This window comes from Scyliorhinus torazame, chromosome 10 (assembly GCF_047496885.1).
Source record: "Scyliorhinus torazame isolate Kashiwa2021f chromosome 10, sScyTor2.1, whole genome shotgun sequence".
Taxonomy (NCBI): domain Eukaryota; kingdom Metazoa; phylum Chordata; class Chondrichthyes; order Carcharhiniformes; family Scyliorhinidae; genus Scyliorhinus; species Scyliorhinus torazame.
This window is the reverse complement of record NC_092716.1, coordinates 97,350,445-97,375,124: the sequence shown is the minus strand read 5'-3', so window position 1 is coordinate 97,375,124 and position 24,680 is coordinate 97,350,445. Positions and strand designations below refer to the sequence as shown.

Below are 24,680 nucleotides of genomic sequence, written 5' to 3'. Positions count from 1 at the left end.
TGGGGAGCCGCCGCGGGCGGTGATCGTGAGACTCCACAAATTTGTGGAGAAAGAGAAGATTCTGTGATGGGCCAGGGAGAAGCAAACCTGTGACTGGGAGGGGAATAAGGTCCTGATTTATCAGGACATCGGAGCCGAGTTGGCAAAGAGGTGGATAGGTTTCAACAAGGCCAAGATGGTGCTGTGCCGGTGTCAGATCAGGCTTGGGGAGCTCTACCCGGCGAAATTATGGGTAACGTTCGGAGGCCGGGAGTATTATTTCGAGACCCCAGAAGCGGCCGAAGACGTCATTAAGGAGCATAAACTGGGGGAGAACTGAGCTGACAATGCTTGGGAACCGTGGTTTCTGGATGAGCTGGAATTTCCCCAGGTGGAGGAAACAAAGAGGCATGCATTGGAGGAGCCCTTGGGGCTGAGGGAGGTGCTGGATAGTATCAGGGGTATGAAGTCAGCAAAGGCCCCTGGGCCGTATGGATACCCGGCGGAACTTTATAAGGAATTCGCGACGGACCTGGCACCACATCTGTTGCGGGCATTTAATGAAGCACTGGAGAAGGGGGAGTTGCCGGTGACGATGTTGCAGGCAGTAATCACGCTAATCCCCAAAAAAGGATTCGGTGGAATTTGGGTCATTTAGATCCATATCACGATTGAACACGGATGTGAAAGTATTGGCAAAGTTGTTGCCGGGGAGGATGGAAGAGTGTCCCCCCAGGGTGGTTACAGAAGATCAAACAGGCTTTATGAAGGGCAGGCAGCTCGCGAGTAATATAAGGCTGTTGAATGTGGTGATGAATCCATCGGGGGCTCTGGTACCGGAGGTGGTGGTGTCCATGGACGTGGAGAAGGCATTTGATTGGGTGCAGTGGCGGTACTTGTTTTGGGAAGGTTTGGGTTTGGGCCGAGATTTGTGGCATGGGTGCGGTTGTTATATGTGGCACCAAGGACGAGGGTGAGGATGAATGATATGAGCTCACAAAGCTTTGACTTACACAGGGGTACGAGGCAGGGGTGCCCAGTGTTGCCGTTGCTGTTTGCGCTGGCCATAGAGCCATTGGTGATGGCTCTCAGGGGGTCGGTGGAGTGGCAGGGGATTATGAGGGGACAGAGGGAGCATTGAGTGTCGTTCTATGTCGATGACCTCTTGCTGAATGTTTCCGATCCATTGGAGAGTATGGCAAGGATTATGGACCTGCTGGGGAGGTTTGGAGGGTTCTCAGGGTACAAACTGAATGTAGGGAAAAGTGAGCTATTCCCAGTGAGTGAGCTGTGACAGCGGGCTAATTTAGGGGGGATGCCATTTACAGTAGCGAGTGATAGGTTTAGATATTTGGGGATTCAGGTAGCGAGGGAATGGACGGGGCTCCATAAGTGGAACTTAACGAACCTGGTGGAGGAGGCCAGGGAGGATCTTAGGAGGTGGGATACACTGCACTTAACATTGGCGGGAGGGTCCAAGTGGTGAAAATGAATATTCCACCAAGGTTCTTGTTTATCTTTCAGGCTCTCCCGATCTTTATACCAAAGACCTTTTTTCGGAAAGTGGACACAATCATCGAGGACTTTGTATGGGCGGGGCAGGTGCCGAGGGTGGGGAGGATCCTTCTAGAGGCACTGGCAGCAGGGGGGATTGGCGTTGCCGAACTTGCTTCATTATTATTGGGCGGCGAATGTGGACAAGGTGCAGCAGTGGTGGGAAGGAGAAGGGGTAGAGTGGGTTAGGATGGAGGAAGAATCTTGTAAAGGGTCTAGTTTGAGGGCTATGATGACGGCAGCATTGCCAATGGCTCCGAATAGGTATTCAGGGAGCCCAGTGGTGCAGTCCACAGGGAGGATATGGAATCAGCTGAGGAGGCATTTTAGGGTGGAAGGGACGTCGGTGCTAACGCCGCTGTGCGAGAATCATGGGTTTGAGCCGGGGGGATGGATAGTGTATACAGGAGGTGGAGGGAAGTGGGGCTCGTTAAGGTTCGCCAATCTGGAGCAGCTAAGGGAGAGGATAGAGCTGCCAAGGGGGAGTGAGTTCAGGTATCTGCAGGTTAGGGACTTTGCGCAAAAATGTTTGGAGGGGGTTCCCTAGGTTGCCGGGATACACCCTGCTGGAGCAACTGCTGCTTCCGGATGTGGAAGGGAAGGGAAGAATTGGGGATATATACAAGTGGCTGGGGGAGCAGGGAGGTGAGCGGGTGGTGAAGATCAAGGAGAAATGGGAAGGGGAGTTGGGAGGGGAAATCAATTGGGGAATATGGAGTGAGGCACTGTGACGGGTAAACGGGACCGGCTCCTGTGCAAGGATGAGCCTGACACAGTTTAAGGTGGTGCACAGGGTGCATATGACTCGGGTGAGAATGAGTGGGTTCTTTCAGGGGGTAGCAGATGAGTGTGAGAGGTGTGGGCGGGGGCCAGCGAATCACGCACACATGTTTTGGGGTTGCGGAAATTTGGGAAGATTCTGGGCGGGAGTGTCCACGGTCTTAGCCAGGATAGTGGAGGAGGAGGTGGACCCGGATGTTTTGGTGGCGATATCTGGGGTTTCAGAGAAGCCGGAGCTCATGGAGAGGACGAAGGCCGATGTCGTGGCCTTCGTCTCTCTGATTGCATGGTGGCGAATTTTGCTGGAGTGGGGGTCGGCATCGCCACAGGGGTTAGCAGTTCGGTTGGGTGACCTGTACGACTTCCTGCGATTAGAGAAGATAAAGTATGAGTTAAGGGGCTCATCAGGGGGGTTTGAGGAAAGGTGGGGGATGTTTGTGACCGTGGTTGAGGAGCTGTTCGTCGCAGGGGGGTGGGGGGAGGAAGGGAAGGTGAAAATGGGGAAAAATCTGTACAGACTGTATAGTTGATTGTTGGGAAGTATGTTTCCTGGGGTGTTTATTTGCTGTAACCTGCTTTGGTACATGTTTGTCATAAAATACATTTTAAAAAAATGATCATGAGAGGCATGGATAGGGTGAATGCACTCAGTCGTTTTTCCCAGGGTTGGGGAATCGATAACTAGAGGGCATAGGTTTAAGTGAAGAGGGGAAAGAATTAATGGGAACCTGAGGAGCAACCTTTTTTACACAGAGGGTGGTATGTATGTGGAATGAGCTGCCGGAGGAAGTGGTTGAGACAGGGACATTGACAACATTTAAAAGGCATTTGGACAGATACATGGATCGGAAAGGTTTAGAGGGATATGGACCAAATGCAGGCAAATGGGGTTGGCGTAGATGGGCTTTTTGGTTGGCATGGACCAGTTTGGGCCGAAGGGCCTGTCTCCATGCCGTAGATTCTATGATTCAATGATCAGGAGGATAGTCTGTGTCAAGCATTTGGGTTGGGATTCTCCAATCACCCAGCCATGTGTTTCTCGGTGGTGCACCATTCGCTGGTGGCGGGATTCTCTCTACCTGACGCTTGCCAATGGGATTTCCCATTGAAGCCACCCCACACCGCTGTGAAACGCATGGGTAGGGGTGCAATGCTTGTGGGAAAAGGCTGCCAGAGAATTCTGACCTTGAAGTCAGTTAGATTTAATTGACAGATTTATACTGCACGCAGTATCAAACCAAAACAGTGCAAAACTGCAGAAACCCACGCTGTGGAGGTTACAGAATCAGCTCAGTCCCGAATAATAAAATAAAACAAATTCCTTTGAGAAGGTGGCGGTGAGTCACCTTCGTAACTAATGCCGTTTCAGAGGGAGTCAAGAGGCAACCACATTGCTGAGGGTCATATGGGCTAGTCAGGGTAAGGGCATCCGATTTCCATTCCTTAAGTCCAACAGTGAACCAGATGAGTTTTAATTTAATTAATGGTCACGACTAATGATTTTAAAAATAATCCTTCACGGGTGTGGGAGCTGCCCCCCAAGGTGGTAGTGAGCTGCCTTCTTAAAACTGTATTGGACTTTTCTGTAATGGTTTGATACAACTGAGACGCTTGCTAGGCCACTGAAGATGGCAGTGAAGACATTACGGTTGGTCTAGAGTCACATGTAGACAGACCTACATAACAATGGCAGATTTCCTCCCCTGAAGATGAGCCAGACGACTTTTTTACCGACAACCAGTAGTTTTATGATCATTATTAATGAGATGAGCAATTTTTTTACACACGGGTTAATTAATTAAATTTAAATTCCCAAAATACTGGTGTGGGATTTGAACTCATATCTTCAGAGCATTAGTCGGATTACTCATCCAGTAATATTACCACAATGCTAGCAGCTGTTTTAAAATTCTAGATTTGTTTAACTGAATTGAAATGCCCTACTGCCATGGTGGTATTTGAACTGTCATCTCTGGATCATTAGTCCAGGCTGCTGTTGAATTAACATAACCACAGCTGCTCCCTATGAAACTAGAATCAAACTATCAGTTCAGCATCAACGTGTAGCAGAAATCACTTTTTACTAATGTTAAACACAAAGGATTAATGCACTTAACCCCACAAGTACTCTTCTCAGCATATCCATGTGTCTCTATAAACTGTGAGACTAATATTGTCTCAAGTTCATGAAAGTTACTGTGTATCTGCTTCAATGAGGTGACAGTGAATTAATTTTATTTGGGTTATTAAATCTTTAGGCTAGAAATGACAAAACATGTTGTCAACTCAAAATAATTATGGGTTTTCCGGTGTTATTAATGAGAAGATGGAAACGTCTACCATAACCATGTGATGCATTGTTAGAATAAGTGACACAACATTTGGTTGTACCATTGACTTTGGACCCAGTGAACTGGCATCGACATAAAAGAATTACTGGATTCCAAACTAGACATTTTTGAGAATGTGATCCATATAAATGGTACCTCCCATTGGGTGTTTAAATGAAGATGTGGGTTAACATAATCTGTTGTCAAATGGAATAAAACCATAGGGTGGCCAGCCTGCAAAATCTTTGAGAGTCATTCAGCAACTGGGAGCCCTCTCTTCAGTATTCCAATTCATCAGTCAGGATGGATATCTAAACACAAAGAAGATAAAGGCTCATCCTATCTATATTCTTATCTGAAATCTCCCAGAGGAAATGTCATTTGGGCCATTCACTTGTGCAAGGAGCTGAAGGTGAAGTTGAAGGTCTGCCTTCTCTGCACTGCTTCGTGTCACGGTCACTACCAACTGTCCCACTGGAGATTGGGCATTGGTTTTAGAAAAACAGGCATCTCCCATGCGCTTTACCAGAGGGTTAGAAACAGAAAATGACTTTTCAAACGCCACAAACGTACCCATTAAATAATCGAAAACACAAAAAGAAGGAACAATTGTAATTTGAAAACCAGAGGTTTGGAGACTGGGTGTTACTGACAAATTTCCTCTTTATTGAAGAGCTACACATGAATATTCCATCATCTGTAAAAGAGACTGGTCACGTTGAACAGACACCAGCAAGAAACGAATCAATAAATAAAGTAGAAAGGCCTCCGCCATGGCGGCCACCATTTTCCTACAAGCTGGTTCGCTGTCAGCATTTAAAGGTCACGCGTTATTCAGAATGAGACAGTGGGGTGCAACCTTGTTTTCAATCAAACTAGGAAATGACAAACAATATTGGTCATGAAAACTGTGGCTTTAATGTAAACACTACATTCGAGGTGTTTGCGTCACTAACATCCCACAGGAGAAAACACCATTCACTAAAAAGAAGAAATAGCAGCACAGACGTTCACTGAGAAAGAAAGGAAGCCTAACTTATATATTACACAGTATCATAGCAAATATTGTAAAATGGGGACATCTTTACTGCACCTACTTGGCCAGTGAGAGCTGTGCTTTTCTATACAAACCTGAAGGGTGAACAAGTTTAATTTTTTAAAATCCCAATACAATTAGAACTAAGAGAAGTCTAAACAGAGTTTCATCGTTACTGTACAGTTGCACTGTCTTGGGGGACAGTCAGGGGCCATGTGTGGGTTGAAAGATTCCAGGCCTAGTAAAGATGTTGCAAATGCAGGATGTCAGGCTAAAGAGTAACCAAAGCAGTGCTGAACCAGTATAATCCAAACATTAACTTGGCTTAACTAATCCGAGTGTTGTGCACAACCTCTCAGCAAAATTTCTTTAATCTTTAAAAAAGGGAAAAATAACCTTTTGAAGCTACAAAGCACAAGAAATGGAATTTTTTTAAATAATTTATTATTTTAGCTTCTACTTTTAAAGACTTGGCTAAAACCAGATCTACAGCATTCTACTGAAACACACAACCACCATTCAATTTTCAGAAGGTTGAATTGACCGTGTAGGAAGGCTGTGTCTCACAAAGGCCAAAGATCATGCTATCTGTACATAAGGGCACCAGGATAGTCCATTATACAGTCTGCAGAAAGAGAGGCTGAGGGAACCTTCCCATCACACAAAACACACAAGAGATTCTTCATGCACACTGAGGGGAGGGAGGAAGAGAAATATTTATCAGGTCACCAACTTGTCTAAACCATTTTCACAAGCTCACCAAAGGGGGAAGTGGGGTGGAGAAGGGTAGTGGGGTGAGGGGAATGGCAGGGCAGGTTGGCACTGGTAAGGGCAGTCAAAGAAAATAAAACAAAAACCAAAAAAACGTTTCTGGCAAAAAATAGACCTTCAAGCTTTTAGTAAACGGAAGCCCCTCTCCTCCCTCGGTCAGAGTGGAAAGCTCCAAGGCTGTTGCTGTGCTTAACTCAGGGCCGTTCCATTCCACCATATGAAGAGGGAGGCTCAATGCAGCTGATATGGTGCTGTCCTGTGCGTCCTCAGGTTTCCTAACATATTAGTCAAAGAGCTGCCACGGAACTAAACACTGGAAACTCAGCCTTGTGCTTGGAAGGTGAAGCATCACACTGATTCCAGAGTAATGGCCATGTGTTAAAAACAGGCAGACATGGTACCAATAAAAGGGCTTGTCTACCCAGGGGATGGGTGTTGGGGTGTGTGTGTTGTTTTTTTAAAAAGATTTTTTGTAAAATGTTTCTCTTTAAAGCAGAATATCCAGTGAAGTAGTGTTAACAGTGTACGAGTTTGTGATAAGGCTGCGGGTTTCAGGAGTCTAGTTCTGTTGGCAGCTTATGATAACTAAAAAGAATTATATACGTTATGCCTTTATTTACCAACTTGCATTCAATAATCATCACCAAATTTGCCTCTAGACAGTAGAGTCAGTATAAGCCGCAGCCTCGGAGATTGTTGGCAATGATGATGTCAGTGACGGCATCGAAGACCACCTGGATGTTGCCAGTATCCGTAGCGCAGGTCAAATGGCAGTAGATCTCCTTATTGGGAGAGCGATTCTTGCTCTCAAATTGTGCTTGAACGTAGGCTGCACCATCCTCATAAGTGTTAGGGCCTAAAGGCAAGGATAGAATGGAACAAAAACAGCCTTAAGCACAAGGAATAGCACAACACACATATGCATCTAAATTCCACACAAAACATTGTTGGGTAAGCCATCGGTAGACAGTGAATTCTGTCTGTTTCCTATCTCCTTTGTTGGCATAATGCAGTAGTTGAATCACAACGGGACACAGTACTTATGGTGTGATCTGATCAGAACAATAACCAGTTTAAGCATGGCCTCCTCTGATTTGCTCTCTATTGCTTTGACTCTCCCGTTCAGTGTTCCACTGCTTTGTTAATCACTGCTCCACAATGGTTGGGAGGCCACTGGATCTCTTTCCATAGAATCCTTACAGTGCAAAAGGAAGCCATTCGGCCCATCGGGTCTGCACCGACCCTTCAAAAGGCACCCCACCAGGTCCACTCCCCCACCCTATCCCATAAACCTTCCTAACCGGCACATCTTTGGACATGAAGGGCCAATTTAGCATGGCCAATCAACCTAACCTACGCATCTTTGGACTGTGGGAGGAAACCAACGCAGACACGGGGAGAACATGCAAACTACATACAGTCACCCAAAGCCGGAAATGAACCTGGGTCACTGGCGCTGTGAGACAACAGTGCTAACTACGGTGCCACCATGCTGCCCAATGCTTTCAGCATTCTTAACTATTTCATAGAATATTTGTGGCAATCATTTTGTTCTCCCATGTGCACTACTTTATAATTATCAGTATAAAACTTAAATCTCACTTTCAGTGCGGCCTGATGGCAGAATCCAGCTTCCAAAGAGGTGTTGCTTTGGGTACATTGAAACAAATCCTGGGTCCGATTGTTTTTACACCTATGTAGATCCAGTGAACCTCACTCGTTCACTAATGGGCTGGATTCTCCGGTCTCCCAGCCACGTGATTCTCGGCGACGCAACATTCACTGGTGGCAGGATTCTATCTTCCCACCACTTGTCAATGGGATTTCCCACTGAAGCCACCTCACGCCACCGGGCAACCTGCTGGCGGGGTTGCGCTGCCGGCAGGTACGGTGAAGTCTGGTCAATATCAACGTTAGTTTTGATGTAAATCCACAATCATACTTGACCATCTGAAATAACTTTTCAGTGCTATTTAACATGGCGAGGCAGTAAATGACAAGGTTACACGGCAGCCTTAAGAGCTGTTCGATCAACCCATAGCTCTGATGTAATTTTTGGAATTGTTGACACATATGTAAATTAAGCTGGGAGATGGGCAGGGAAGCATTAATGTATGTTACAGAATATGAAAGATGACTTTGAAATGCTGAATGTGCCACCCAGCATTGTCAGAGTTTTACATTAAGTTTAACAAAAGAACAGGACTCAGGAGCAGTATGACAAAGTGTGTGGCTGAATTGAATATACAGCCACACACTTTGTAAGAAAGTGGAATGGAAAACATTTGTTCAGTTATTTCACTCAATAATTTGAAATTTCTGGAATATGTTTTTGCAAAGGAGGTGTGGAGAGAGATGCAATGGTTTTTAATCAAGCTTCGTCCCAAGCAACTCTGTCACGCAGCTCTAAGGGCTGTTCCTGGGCCACAGACCAAGAAAAACATCAACTGCAGCTGGTGGACCATCAACTCGATGAAAGACACTCCGTGGTTTGCCCAAAACGTGCTGTTCCAGTGAAAAGAGTTGCCCAGGACTGAGTGTTGCAGACTAGCACATTCCAAGGTCCAGGTCTATGTGCTAAGGGGCACACTACATCTTGAGGCAACCACCGCAGAGGCAGGAAAGGCCACTCTCTGTAAGTCCTCTCAGCCACTGTACATCAATGGGCTGGAAACTGTGCAGAACGTCTTGGGTGTGTGCCTGATGTGTAATGTATATGTGAATATCAAGAGTACTGAAATTGTATTGAGGCACTTCAGAGTGGAATATGCAGTATGGAGAAAAGTTGAATTCTATTTTGGTTTGTAATTTTGAATTTGAAAAATTTGATTAGTATTTTGGAATGTATTTTTACAAATGAATGCGATATATTTCTGGAAAAGAAATTCACTTGATAAGTGGCAGCAGTGAGGCGGAGCTGTATTTGTATAATTGGAAACCATGGTAACAGTAAGAGGTGTTTGACTGTCTAGAATAAAATATAGCAACAGTTTTAAGAAACTGGTTTGTAGTGTCAAACTCTGTTATATTTCTGTGATTGGTGGATCAATGCTACTGTAAAATCTCACTGTAACATCTGTAAATATTCAATTTAATTAACTTTTGCAATAAAGTTTGCCCAAACCCATGGTAGGAACTGAATCTTCACACAGTCTTTTACGTGTCATGTTCCAGATTAATTATCTGATGCTGCTCACAGTGGCAACAATATGGCACTGAATACGTGAGCATCAAAGCATAAATTGAGCTTTGACCTTCAACTTGGTTTCCATATTTTTGGAACAAGTGATAATAAGAAGCAAGCCTTGTTCCTGTTCTGTTCCTTTATTCAAACAGTACTTTACTCATGACAGGTCTGAATCGTAGTATCGACTGACAGAATGCTAGTTAAGTACTTGCATGCCATCTGGCAGAGCAGCGGTTGGTGCATTGGAGCCAACATGTGACACCAGTCAAGATACTAGGATTGTAGCCACAATCAGCTACAACACTGCACTCCGAATTACAGCTGTGTTGCCTTGCGGTGATGTCAATAGGGAAATGGAAGCTTCCTCTAAAGGGCTTATGAGTGTGGGGATGTGGGACTGGGGTGGTGCTGAGGGCACGGAGGTGGTGACTTACCCAGGCTGCCCTGAGGAGGTCATACAGGTTCTTCCTGCACTGCCGTCCGGTCCTGGCAGTGGGGCCCATGGCGTTCACGGCCCCTGCCACCTGCGCCCAGGGTGTCCTGCCCCTCTTCCATGGCATCCAACAATGTCTCCAGCTCTGCATCTGTGAATCTCGGGGCCGCTCTTCGGGCTCCCATCATCTTGGCTGGAATGAGTGTGTATGGGAGTGGAGTGCTTATATGTGGCTGCAGCCTGTCAGGCTCTCCAGTACCAATCCTGACCCCGGCGAATCAGACACTGGCAATCGTTGGAATTGCACTAGTTCTACGTGGCACCGGTGCTAGCCCATTAACCTGTCCTGAATCACTCCGGGACTGGGACCACTTTTGTCAACGTAGATCTCTCGCGATTCAGTCCCGGCATCCGCACTTAGTCTCTCAAACTCAGAACCCTGGCCTGCGTGATTTAAACCAATTTATTTTCTAAAGTTCTCTCTGATAAGTGTCCCTTGTTCTCCTTTTGTATATCTACATGCTCACCTCCACCATCATTATAAAAATCAATGGAAGATATTTAGTTAATATGACCATGATATCTTCATAATTATACTCCCTCGTTCATCCGAGTAGTCCTACACTCTTAATTTTATTTTTCTTTGCCCACAAAATCCCGTACCTGCAGGTACCTAAATCCGTTCCCCTTGGGCAGCTCATACAATTCCTCCAGCCCCATGACTTTTCCCCTATAAACAAACCCCTGAAATACTCAATCCCCACCTGTCTTCACCCCGGAATCCTCACGTCCAGCCCCGGCACAAATGTATGATTGTTAAAAGCACACACTTTCCCTTTTCAATTCTCTGGGTTTTTTTTCAAATGATCTTTTAGTTCTTATCATCTTCCTCTTCATGCCCCTTTCTATGTTCCTCATGATGTTCTTTACATCGTTAGCTTTTATGCGACCTTTTAAGCTTCAGAGTTTAAGTTTGAGCTTTTCAATTATTGGCCATGGCCGTGGGAGCTCTCTGAGACAGAATCTAGGCTGGCACTGTAGTGCAGTACTGAGGGAATGTTGCACTGCCAGTCTTTCAGATGAGATATGACCATAAGACAGAGGAGCTGACTTAGGCCACTCACCCATCGAGTCTGCTCCGCCATGTTAAGAAATGGGTTAAGAGACATTCCAATTAGTTGTCTCATTTATGTTAAGTATCCAATAATTGACACTGATATGTAAAGGGGCTTCAGGTGGCCTTTGTGTCAGGTGATGTGATGTTAGCGTTTTGTGCAGAGTCTGTTGAAGTAAATTAAAGGTGTTTGTGGAAAAGGAGCAGAACCTTTGACTCTTTGTACAACAGCAGCTAAACGTATAACACGCCATTCAATCATGGCTGATATTTTCTCATCCCCATTCTTCTGCCTTCTCCCCATAACCCCATATCTGCTTATTAATCAAGAACCTATCTATCTCTGTCTTAAAGACACTCAGTGATTTGGCTTCCACAGCCTTCTGCGGCAAAAAGTTCCACAGATTCACCACCCTATGGCTGAAGAAATTCCTCCTCATCTCTGTTTTAAAGGATTGTCCCTTTAGTCTGAGATGGTATCCTCTGATTCTAGTTTTTCCTACAAGTGGAAACATCCTCTCCACGTCCACTCTATCCAGGCCTCGAAGTATCCTGTAAGTTTCAATAAGTTTCCTCCCTCATCCTTCTAAACTCCAATGAGTACAGACCCAGAGTCCTCAAACGTTCCTCATACGACAAGTTCTTCATTCCAGGGATCATTCTTGTGAACCTCCTCTAGACCCTTTACAAGGCCAGCACATCCTTCCTTAGATATGGGGTCCAAAACTGCTCACAATACTCCAAATGGGGTCTGACCAGAGCCTTATACAGCCTCAGAAGTACATCCCTGGTCTTGTACTCTAGCCCACTTGACATGAAGGGATGGGAATAGGATGGGAATAGAAGGATACGGACCCAGGAAGTGTAGAAGATTGTAGTTTAGTCGGGCAGTATGGTCGGCACGGGCTTGGAGGGCCGAAGGGCCTGTTCCTGTGCTGTACATTTCTTTGTTCTTTGTTCTTTGTTTGTTTGAATGCTAACATTGCATTTGCCTTCTTAACTGCTGGCTGAACCTGCACATTAACCTTAAGAGAGTCATGAACAAGGACTCCCAAGTCCCTTTGTGCTTCTGATTTCCTAAGCATTTCCCCATTTAGAAAATAGTCTATGCTTAAATTCCTCCTTCCAAAGTGCATAACCTTGCACTTTTCCACATTGTATTTCATCTGCCACTTCATTGCCCATTCTCCTAGCTTGTCCAAATCCTTCTGTTGTCCCCTTGCTACCTCAATACTACCTGTCCTTCTACAGATCTTTGCATCATCTGCAAACTTGGCAACAGTGCCTTCAGTTCGTTCTTCCAGATCATTAATGTATATTGTGAAAAGTTGTGCTCCCAGCACAGACCCGTGAGGCACACCACTAGTCACCGGCTGCCACCCTGAAAAAGACCCCTTTATCCCCACTCTCTGTTTTCTGCCAGTCAGCCAATCCTCTATCCATACCAGGATCTTACCCTTAACACCATGGGCTCTTAACTTATTAAACAGTCTCCTATGCGGCACCTTGTCAAAGGCCTTCTGGAAATCTAAATAAATCACGTCCACTGGTTCTCCTTTGTCTAACTTCCTTGTTACCTCCTCAAAGAACTCTAACAGATTTGGTAAGCTAAGCGCTCTCCGATGGACAAAATGTCACCATTTTGAGCAAGGGCCTCTCCCTGGTATCCTGGCCAATACTGATCCCTCAATCAACATTGCAAAAAAAAATCTGGTCACTCTCACACTGTTGTTTGTGAGAACTTACTGTGTGAAAACTGTTTGCCGCATTTGCTACATTAGAAAGGTGACTACATTTCAAAAATACTTCCCTGGTTGTAAAACGCTTTGGCACATCAATTAAGTTTTAATTTCTATTTATCCATAGAAATTTGATGCACCCTCTTTTGACCTCATTAATCTTGAATACTATTCCTCTCACATTTCAACATTTCGCATTCTGACCTGTTTTATAACCAGTTAATTTATGTCAGATACCTTCTTACTCTGTGTTGCCTTTCTTCAGCCCACCATCCATTCCTTTCACTCTTCCATTAACTTTCCTATCCTGACATTGAAGTGAAGAATTTTGTAATCACTGTTTCACAATTATACCCCGATCCCATCAGCTATTTGTGCTTCTTATTTTTGGCAAAACTAAATCAAGCCAAGCTTCTTTCTTTGTTGGACTAGAAATAATGATCTAGGCAGCAACCTAAAATGGTCATACTCCTTCCACCACATATTACCTTTATTCCAGTCTACCTTGGTGTGGTTAAACATAGAAACATGGAAAATAGAAGCAGGAGGAGGCCATTCAGCCCTTCGAGCCTGCTCCACCATTCATCATGATCATGGCTGATCATTAAGTTCTGATCCCGCCTTCCCCCATATCCCTTGATACCTTTAGCCCCAGGAGCTATCTCTAATTTCTTCTTGAAATTACACAATATTTTAAAATCATCCAACATTATTGTTCTGTTGTCCTTAGATCAATTTCTCTGAAAGTTCTACCTATCACTACCTCTCTACTAATTGTGCATGACAGGTCATTATTCAGAATTCTACCATTTCCCTTCCTATTTCTTACCTTTATCCAAAAAGGGTGGGATTCTCCGGCCATGCCCGCCTGACGATCAGAAATTCCCACCCAAGGTCAATGAACCTTTACATGGTCTGCGTCCCGCCCGTGGCGATCTTGGGGAGGGCGGGGCGGAAGAATCCAGGCCATAGTTTCTGTATGCAACATCCTAGAATATCCATTTTTTCTAGTGTTGTGATAGAAATATTTACTAACAAATCCAACCCCCATTTTCTTCCCCATCTATCCTGCAAACATATATTCAGATAAAATCAGGCTTACTTGTAAGCATACATGACTATACATACCTCTAGATATACACAAATCTAAATAAACAAGATAGATACAGACACATCTATATAGAGGTAGCACACACATACAAGTGTACAGAGACAGATTTTCATATATCCAGATATACGCAAATGTATATATCCTCAGATACAAAGACAGAGGGTGGGGTTTTTGGTGGAGGAGGTTGCCCGCCAGCAGGATCTATTGGTCCCACCGTGGTCAACGAGATTTCCTGTTAACTGCACCCCTCGTCGCCGGGAAACCTGTGTGCCAGCATGGGATCGGAATGTCCCGCTGGCATTAACAGCTGGTAAATCCCGCCCATTGTTACACACTGGTATGTGCATGTACAGACAACAGACAGTATACATTCACCCATTTGTGTGTGCCTACAAACATTTATTTTTAAATTTTATATAAATTTCGAGTACCCAATTCATTTTTTCCAATTAAGGGACAATTTAGCATGGCCAATCCAGCTACCCTGCACATCTTTGGGTTGTGGGGGCGAAACACACGCAAATACAAGGAGAATGTGCAAACTCCGCACGGGCAGTGACCCAGAGCCGGGATCGAGCCTGGGACCTCAGAGCCGTGAGACAGCAGTGCTAACCACTCCGTGCTGCCCTTTGTGTGCCTACAAACATACATATACAAAATGCAGATACACAGAATACAATCACAGAGATGTGGAGATTCACAGATGCAAACAAAGCTTCACATACACATATAGACAAATGCAGTTCCATACACACAGATATGTACTGTGGTGTCACCAGGGGCTATGTGCTTGAATAGCGGTACTTTTCTCATAATACTCTCCAGTTTCTTGACACAATTTCGCTCCATCAAGATGGTCACAGCAAGTCAACCTGGAAGTCACATGGCAGACTGAGGGACAACTCCATCAAGAATCAGTGTGGATCAAGGATCAGCTGTGTAGCCTTACAGTCCTGTTACGTGTGGAAGCCAATTTGGTGAAGATGGGTAAGGTGCCTTAGCCAGTGAAGAATTTTTTGTGTGTTTGCCGTTGACTTGAACTCTATGAAAACTCTGATTTGGATTTGAATTTGGCCTGTATGGAATCCGCTCTGGTAATCTGACCTTCTTTGTCCATGTTATGACCTTGCTTCTGCTGTGTCCCCTTGAAGGACAGTTGCTGCTTTGTACTATGTTGAGTTTTCCCTTGGAAATAGATTAGCCGTCCAGGTTTAAATAGGGATATATGGTGGGCAACATTAAGCTCAGAGAAGAGCAAGACGTTCATTTCCTTACTTTTTTGTTTTGCTGAGTATCTGAAGATCTTTAAATAACATTCCTTTTCTTTTGTATCTGGACAACTGTGTGAGCTATTGAACTGAATGAACTCCACTCCACCTATCTCAATCTCCAGCCTCTTGTAACATCACGGTATTTATACACATAGCTTAAAACCAGGATATACTCAAAGTTACAGAAGCAACAGATGTACAAAAAATGGTTATTAAATTACATATATATGTGCATTAATGCTACTGCAGATGTCTAAAAGACTCTTGTCACATTTTTTGACTTAATTGCATACTGTACTTTGTTCCTGAACTAATATTGAAAGATTACAGGTGCAGTGTAATGAAAGGTTCATAAACCCACCACAACCCAATTGAGGGGAGCGGTTCTCCCAAATGGAATCCAATTGTTTGCGCCGTCAAGAACGCCGTTGCGTTTCACGACGGCGCGAACCGGGCCCGGGTACGACCAATTATGTCCCCCACAGGGGGCTAGCACGATGCTGGAGCGGTTCACACCGCTCCAGCCTCCCTTCCCAGCGCCGCACCAACCCGCGCATGTGCAGTTGGGCCGCACTAACCGGCGCATGCGCGGGGGACTTCTTCCGCGCATCGGCCCCGACTCAACATGGCGTTCAGGGGCCGGCTGCGCAGGAAAGTAGGCCCGGGGGGCAGAGACCGGCCCACCAATTGGTGGGCCCCGATCGCAGGCCAGACCCCATCGGAGGGGACGGAGACCCCCCCCCACAGGCCGCCCCCCGACCGTTCGCGCAGAGTTCCCACAGCGACCAGGGGTGAACGGCGCCGGCGGGACTCTGTCGTATCCGCGTGGCTGCTTGGCCCATCTGGGCCGGAGAATTGAAGGCCCCGCCGATTCCAGTGGCCCGCGGACAGCGCTGTGCCGGCGCAAATGGCGCCGATTCTCCGCACCTTGGAGAATCGCGCGCCAGCGTCGGGGCGCAGTTGTGGCGATTCTCTGGCCTGGCGCAGGGCTTGGAGAATCGCCCCCCAGATCTTTGAAGTGTTTAAAGAGCGATTTTCATAGAAAGTGGTCGATTTCTAACTTTAACAATGCAAAATGATTGATGGCCAATTGGCAGCTTGATTATTATTCCTATTAAGTCGATGAGAAGTAGAACAAACAATAACAAACTTCACCTGTTTTACAGTGCCGAATGGGGTTAATATTTACCCCAGAGCCTTTAAAATATTATAGCAGCACAAATCTGCAAATGTCCCTCCACCCTCCCAGCATATTTTACAGCCATCAATGCTCCACCGTTCATGCATACACACACACGCACACAGATCTGTGGTTAACAGGTCAGAGACTTCTAATGACATGTACCCTGCAACCTTGAAATGAAAAAGTGTTAGTTAAGAGAGTAAATGATTGGACAAAGCCAAATGCACACACAAATATGCACAGAGAGGGAGTCGCTGCTGAGAAAGATGAGAGGAAGAAAAGTTTAATTCATTAAAACTCCTACCTGTGTACTCAGGGAAGCAGATTGTAAGAGCTGACTTCTTGATCTTCTCAGCAAACAAGTCTTTCTTGTTGAGGAAAAGAATAATGGAGGTGTCGATGAAGAACTTATTATTACAGATGGAATCAAACAGCATAAGAGACTCGTGCATGCGGTTCTGTAGCAAGGGAAAGGGAAAGAAGAAAGAGAAAGAAGGAGGATTCGTTAGCATCAGAAAGGGGAAACTGTATGAACGAGTAGTTAATAAACATGAGCCAAAAAGATATTAGATACAAGTAAGCTTTCAAATAAGTACAGACAGTCCAATGATCAGATGGACAGACACAAACGGCAGTATACACACTCATTCACTCACACTCACTTACATTCCATCACCTAAAACTTTCAGCATTCTCTATTGATCATTCTCGAAACTCTTTTATTCCTTTAGCCCTTTGCTGATGACCTTTGTAGGTTTAAGAGTAGAATTATTAAGCACAGGAGCTGTTGGGCTTGTTGATCCGTGTTGGCTCTCTGCAAGAGTAAATCAGTTAGCCCCGCTCCCCTGCCTTTTCCCCACAGCCTTGCAATTGTTTTCAATTCAGACAATTATCTAATTTCCTTTTGAAAGCTACAATTGAATCTGCTTTCACCACGCTCCCAGGTAATGCATTCCAGAGCCTAACCACCCTGTGCATAAAAACGTTTACCTGTCGTCTTTAGTTCTTTTGCCATTCGCCTTATATCATGCCCTCTGGTTCCCGACCCTTCTGCCAATGGAAAGTTTCTCCATATCTACTCTGTCCAGACTGCTCATGATTTGGAACACTTTAATCAAATTTCCCCTCAACCTTCTCTTGTCCAACAAGACAGGCCCAGCTTCTCTAATCAATCCAAGTATCTAAAGTACCTCATTCCTGGAACCATTCTCATAAATCTCATCTTGAACTATAAATTTGATCACACACATGGTGAGTCTATACAACTTACACAAATCTTCCCATGTTAAAATGTCACAGGACCCAAGTGGGTGCACGGCAGGGAGCATGGAGAAGGAGGTCCACAACAACCATTACTAGGCTTGTTGCACATAATAGCAAATAACACATGGGGGGAGAAAGGGAATCATCAGTTTTTAAATTTTTTTTTAGAGTACCCAATTAATTTTTTCCAATTAAGGGGCAATTTAGCGTGTTCAATCCACCTACCCTGCACATCTTTGGGTTGTGGGGGCAAAACCCATGCAAACACGGGGAGAATGTGCAAACTCCACACGGACAGTGACCCGGAGGGAATCATCAGTTTCAACAAAGTCAATGGACATTTGAATGGCTCGCTACATTTGCTACGGGTGAACCCGCTGCGACAAGAATGGAACATCCTAGCCCACAAAACTGAAACCCATCAACTCAAATTCTTTCACCTATGCCTCTGATATGCTCATGAAGCCCTGCATTGAGATTGCTCAGGAGAGGCACCATGCCTACACATGGCCACAAAGAAAGAAAGCAGGAAACTTTGTAGTCTAGAGGTCAGATGTATAGATGAGAGATTTGTACTAGATCATAAACTCATTGGCAAGCCCTGTATCTATTTACTTTTCAGTGACGGTTACAAAGAGCATCGCAGATGACCTTGCAAAAACATAAAAAGTGTTCACATTCTCTAGAATGTGAATCCACCCACTGGTGTAAATGCTAAAATTGTTGTGAAAATACAAACTAACATTACAGGTGAAAACAATTTTACCAAATAAATACAGACCAATCACATGAACGTTTTAGTTCATCCATTCAAGAAGGTCTTGTCAATAACTCAGAGCTATAGTGCAGGCTGTATAAAGGTAGGTACCTTATTGAGTACACATATCATAGACATCACAAAACATAACTTGGATGTATTCCTCAATTATCTAAGATATCCGACACATGAAAATTGTTTTCTCCAACACCAGACACATTCTCTTAAATAAATTATGGCGGGTATACAATTTAACTCAGTTTACAGTGTACATATAGAGGGATCCTATGTGACTCTCACATGTGCTACTCCAAGCAAACAGGACTGCACAAGGCCATCCTGACTAGAGCACTCAAACACCCGTGGCAACAAGGCTGCCGAGGGATTTCTATATCAAATTGCTCAAGAAGTGATATAATTAAGTCATCACCATAACTTTCCTACAACGTCTGGCCCACTCCCGAGTTCATACATGCCAGAGACTGAGGAAAGAACTGTATTTGGCCACGCAACTGCTCTTCTCCACCAGCTCTGGCATTTCCGATGCCCCAAAGATCGCCATCATTGACTGACTTCTACCCCAACAATTTTGGACAATGTCTGAAACACCGCTTCCAGGTACCTTTCCAGCTTCTCACAGCCCCAGAATATGTGTGCATGGTTTACCCAGCCCCTGCCCGCATTTTACACACTCGTCAGCCACCCCACAAAATAAAACAACTCATCCTTGTCCGAGTCATGTGCACTATGAATGTGTTGTTGTTGATGTTACTGTTCTTGTTTATATATGTTTGTAATAAAATACATTTATAAAAAAAGAACTGTATTTGGAACATACCACTAGGGAGCGAATTGGCATGCAAACAAGAATTGGGATGGGGTGGGTGTCTGCATAATGCACACTCAAAGTTGATAAAAACATCTGAAAGAGGTAAAGATCAATGTGTAGATGCCGGAAAAATGCACTGAGAATTTCTTCCCGAGTGAATGAGTTGTTCTGAGAATCCTTATGTGTAAGGCCAGCACTGATATTTTAAAAGTGAGTTGAGGACATATTTGGAGTTGAAACTGTGGCAGATTGTGCTGCTCCTGCACTCTGGCCTGAAATCCAGGTTCAATCCAGATGCTAAATCTACTTCTTTTTTCAGTATTTTCAATTTTTATTAATCAGTGTCAAGACAAAAGGCAGACTTAATTTGATCACAGGATCTACCTGGCAAACAGAGAAGACTGAGGAGCTGACATACAAGGAGAAAAGTTGGATGCTGATGCTTTTGCGTTAACGCACTGCAGCCCAGGATATACATTTACACTGCTGGGACTGTTGCACGTTCATTATCTATCACATAAAGACTTCACTCCGACACCCCATCCCACCTAAAAATGTGGAGCTGGTGAGGGTCGGGATGGTGGGGAACTCACAGGCTCTTGATTAACTACAATCATATGACCCCCTGCCAGTTAGTCACAGACATTATGTGCAAAGGTTTGCCGTACAGACTGGTTCAGGAATTGAAGCCCAGGTCCTGTGGAAAAAAGATAGCTAAATTAAATGTTAAGCTTGTGAAGTGAAAAGTAATGGAACCTGCATTTCTCACTGTAGATCCAAGTTACATGTTGGTAAATGATATTGCTATTGGAAACTAAACTACAGAGAGAAGATCAAATTATCCCAGTTTGGGGCAGTAATGATGGTCAGTCATTCATTGGAACTTGCATGTAAAGTGAAACATTAAAAGACATTCTGAAGAAATCTGAGGACCAAGACTTATTCCACTTTTCTGCTTTGACTCCTTAAATCTGAAAATTGGAGAAAGAAGTCTGAATGGATTCCTCACCTAAGAATCGTAGATCTAAGAATGAATGAAAGAACGCACTAAGCATCATTAGGACAGACACAAAGAAGAGGCAAACACATACTAGGAAAGCGCTGGCACTTTATTGACATCTTACTAATAAATACATGAATAACAGAAATAAATAATGACATAATCTACCATATAAACATTCAGATACTCACTTTGTTACAAAATGACTGAAGTACAACCTCATTCACGTGTAATAAAGCACTAGGTTAGTCTAAGCAGTCACTCAAATTTGTATTACAGTTCCTAATCCTACACAGAAAGGTGACTAGAGATAGCCACTGAATGCTGACACATATGGTAGGAGTAAGGACTCCCTTAGGACTAGGTTTTGGACAAAAGTTTGCTTGTGTTCCACACGGTTCACTTACCTGAAGCACTCCGCTCCTATTTGTGTTATGGAACTGAGTAGACATCACTCAAGAAGTGGTTAATACTTTGGAAAGGAATACCAGTATAGTACAGAGCCAGTGGGCTGATTTTCAATGGCAAGAGAGCACAATTGGCCTTCAAAACCATCACAGCAATTGGCAGACCTGCAAGCGTGGTTCAAAGCTAGAAGGTAGCCTTGAAGACTCACACTAATACTGACAGTGCAACTGCAACATGCAAGCAGCAACAACCACCGGAACAACAGAATCTCTCCACAATGTCCCCACAGGGAGTAACGGTGAGGGAACAACAACCAAACGTCGCTGAATGAATCAGCATTCAAAATAGCAAGGGTGCCAGTAAACCACAAATTCTCGCATCCCAACTGCAGAAAGAGGATAGGTGTATTTCCCATGCCAGATTCATAAAACACGGTTCTTTTCAGAGAAGTCATTTGAGGATTTGCATTGATATTTGTTTTGATAGAGAGCCCAGTACAGGTCCCACCCGCTTGCACCAGACCCTATCATTATTCCAGGATACAGAGTGAAAGTCAACCCCTAGAATAGGAATAATGCCTTACCACCAAATTCTATTTGTAGTCAAAACCTACAACTCCTACAGGGTCCAATACCAATACTAATCACTCCAAAGCCATCAATATCAGTTCTGCTTCCAGTAAATGAATGGCACCCAAGACTCCTGGGCAACAATGGCTGATACCTTTACCATGAACCAGTTCTGACATTACCTGGGTCTATGTATACTACCAGTATATCTATAGTATTCAACAACACTGTATGGCTAGGTTTGCTCTGGTACCTACACCATTTCATCCCATGTCATTTACATATTACTATTCACTTGCTATATATACTTTCTTTAAGTCCAGCAATTTGAGGTAATCAAATACTGTCACAATCAGGCTCCTAGCCTAAATTCACCTGTGTACAAGTTTCCCTGTATAGGCCTGTCTGTTAGCTCAACACATCTGGTCCGTAATGAGAGGTGAAACTCTCAGGAGTCAAGCCTGGTTGTTTATTCTCTTTTTAGTACCAAATTCTTTTTATTTCCAATTAAGGGGTAATTTAGCATGGCCAATCAATCTAGCCTGCACATCTTTGGGTTGTGGGGGTGAGACCACTCAAACACAGGGTGAATGTGCAAACTCAACACAGACAGTGACCCGGGGCCGGGATTGAAACCGGGTCCTCAGTGCTGTGAGGCAGCAGTGTTAACCACTGCGTCACCGTGCCACCCTCAGTTGTTCATTCTCTAATGCTACCCTTGGTTATGTGTTGTCCATTATTCCAGTGATTAACTCAATACCTCATACATTGTCAGAGAGAGTGAACTACTCAGGTCTCCATGATTGTAGAGAGATCAGGCACTATTCCATTCACTAGTCTGTCCTTCAATGAAACGTAGCCAGACTAAGAAACATTGTCTCAACCTTGCCTTCCTCTATCTACTTGACTGGCATGATACGGTGTTGTCTATCGCCTCTCCTGATGGGCAAATAAACACCCAGCTGGAATTATACAGCAGGCAAAGGAAACATCTGTAAATATCAAATGGAAGAGCTATGTTAAACAGCGAATATAAAACACCATTTGTTATCTCTTCCATACCAAAAGCTCTCTGTCCATAACTTTGGGGTGGGACCCTGCTAATTCTCATAAATAAATACCAATCTCACAGGGACAGGATTGTGTCCCACTGTTCTCCGGAACAGTGAAGAAAGTAATTTTTGAATCTTTCTCCCTCAGCCAAGGAGCCTTTGCAATATCATAAGTGATATAGCGGCATGTGGAATAATGCCAGAAATAAGGAAACTTGCTCTGCGACTGAGGAGAGGGAGGTAAACTGTGCAATATTCAACATAACAGCAAACCTCCCAAACACAATATTAAAGATCAACATCCAATAAACAACCAATCACTAAATTCTATTTCATATTTCATTTTAATGCCACCTGTATTTTATTGTAATACATTATTTCAGCTTTTAATATACATTGTCGTGTTTAGTATATATTTTAATTTATGATAAATACTTTTAATGTTTGTGGATCTCTACTTCACGCACACACAAGCTCTGCGTTCAAGAAATTATAATTGTGAATTATTTGAAAGGACTATTATTTAATATTTTGAATATTTTCCAGTTTGATTTGCTATCAAGAAAAACTGCATGTTTTGCCATGGAACTAGCAGAGACACGATGCGCCAATTGGCCTCCTGTATGATTGCAATCAAAGTTTTGGAATTGAGCCTCAGTACCGTTGATTGACCAGCAGTGTTGGATATGACAAATATCAACTGTTAATAGGTTCCAACATCAGTGGGTGCACAATCACGATGCCCTATGCTGCTCTCCAAATATTATTTCTTGATGTACCACTGTCAGTGTACTCTGTTGATTATTCTTTTGTCTACTATGTACGTACTGTGTATGTTCCCTTGGCCGCAGAAAAATACTTTTCACTGTACTTTGGTTCATGTGACAATAAATATCAATCAATCAGTCTGAAGAGGACAAACCCATGGTCAGTCTTCACATAGTATCTTAATACTTATTGGCTCTGCCCACAACTACCACACGTCAATAAGGAGCACGGGAAGCTAAGATACCATGGGGCTAACAGACACCTGACCAGACACCATGTGCCCACACGGACCAAATATGGGCCCACATAGACCAGACAACCTGGACCTACACTGACCAGACAACATGAGCCCACACTGAACAGACAACACGGGCTCACATGGACCAGACAACACGGGTCTAGTCACGGATATAGACACAGCCCCGAGCTCATCGCTCTTAACACAAGGCCAACAATCCTTAAGCAAACTCTTCCCAAGTAAATCACATTTTTAATTTCAGATACTACACCAAGAAAAACCTAAAAGACAACGACTTCTCCATCAAATTGAAATGCAACTGAAGAGTATAGACTTTAAGTTGTGAAATATAATTTAAATAAAAGATGAACTTTTCAGATAAAGGGATCCCGAGGATAAATTTAGTCAAACTGAAACATCATGAAGAAAAGGGAGAGGGAGAGTGCAGGACTGGCCAATACCAACTGCAAAGTGAAATGCATATGCATGCGCAGTGTGTGATTCGTATGAGTACGCATTCTGAGTGTTAGAGCTGGGTTTGTGTGCATGCATGACTAACAATGTGAATGGTTGTGAATGAGTGACTAGTTCAGTGCCGTTAAGGATGGAGTTATGCTGAACTTGATGCAAACGTCAATCAACACGAGATGGCCTCCTGGAGGGGCCTCTCACTTCTTGGTTGTACTACTGTCAGTAATCTCCTGAGTTATACTGCCGCTTACACATTGAGGCCCGCTGAAAAATATTCAATGCAAAAGTGACATTACAACTGCATTCCAAAGACCATGATGTGCGCATTGGAGTATGTGTGTACGTCCATCTGCCTGGCCCATATGTGTACATAAGTGAAGATACAATCTGTCCAATTCTGCTCTGTGACCAAGCAACAGCTGCACAACAGGCTGTATTGTTTTTATCTAATGTAAAAACAGCGGCAGAATTGTCTCCAAAAATGCCACCTTTACAGTGCCTGACTGACTCTAGTACAGTCCGCACCCTCGCAAGTTGTTAGCAACAATCACATCAGTTACTGCGTCAAAAACAAACAGGATGTTATTGGTATCAGTGGCACAGGTGATGTGTGTGTAGATCTCCTTGTTCGCTGACTTGTTCTTGGTCTCATATTGGGACTGAATGTAAGAAACAGCTTCAGCAAACATGTTGGGGCCTAAAAGAGAGAGACAAACACAGAACAAAGATAGCATCAGCAATATTTGAGGTTGTTCTCCTTCCTCTGAGCAATACCTCATCTAGTGACAGACACCGGCCATTTCAGATCAAACATTTCAAAACCGTGAGTAACATGGC

At 44.1% G+C, this 24,680-nt stretch overlaps 1 protein-coding gene across 2 annotated transcripts in view; it reads right to left on the bottom strand.

Moving 5' to 3' along the window:
* Positions 1 to 5,538: 5,538 nt before the first annotated feature.
* Positions 5,539 to 24,680, bottom strand: part of gnao1b (guanine nucleotide binding protein (G protein), alpha activating activity polypeptide O, b) — a 360,805-nt gene continuing 341,663 nt past the window's right edge. The window contains exons 7-8 of one of the 2 annotated variants that reach the window (XM_072518465.1): positions 16,793 to 16,946; positions 5,539 to 7,306 (exon numbers count right to left, since the gene is read on the bottom strand). In XM_072518465.1, coding sequence (XP_072374566.1) covers positions 7,119 to 7,306; positions 16,793 to 16,946 — 342 coding nt within the window. In that variant the 3' untranslated portion in view covers positions 5,539 to 7,118. Of the gene's footprint in view, positions 7,307 to 16,792; positions 16,947 to 20,425; positions 24,541 to 24,680 lie in introns of those variants that run through there. The other variant, XM_072518466.1, reaches the window with a different exon arrangement.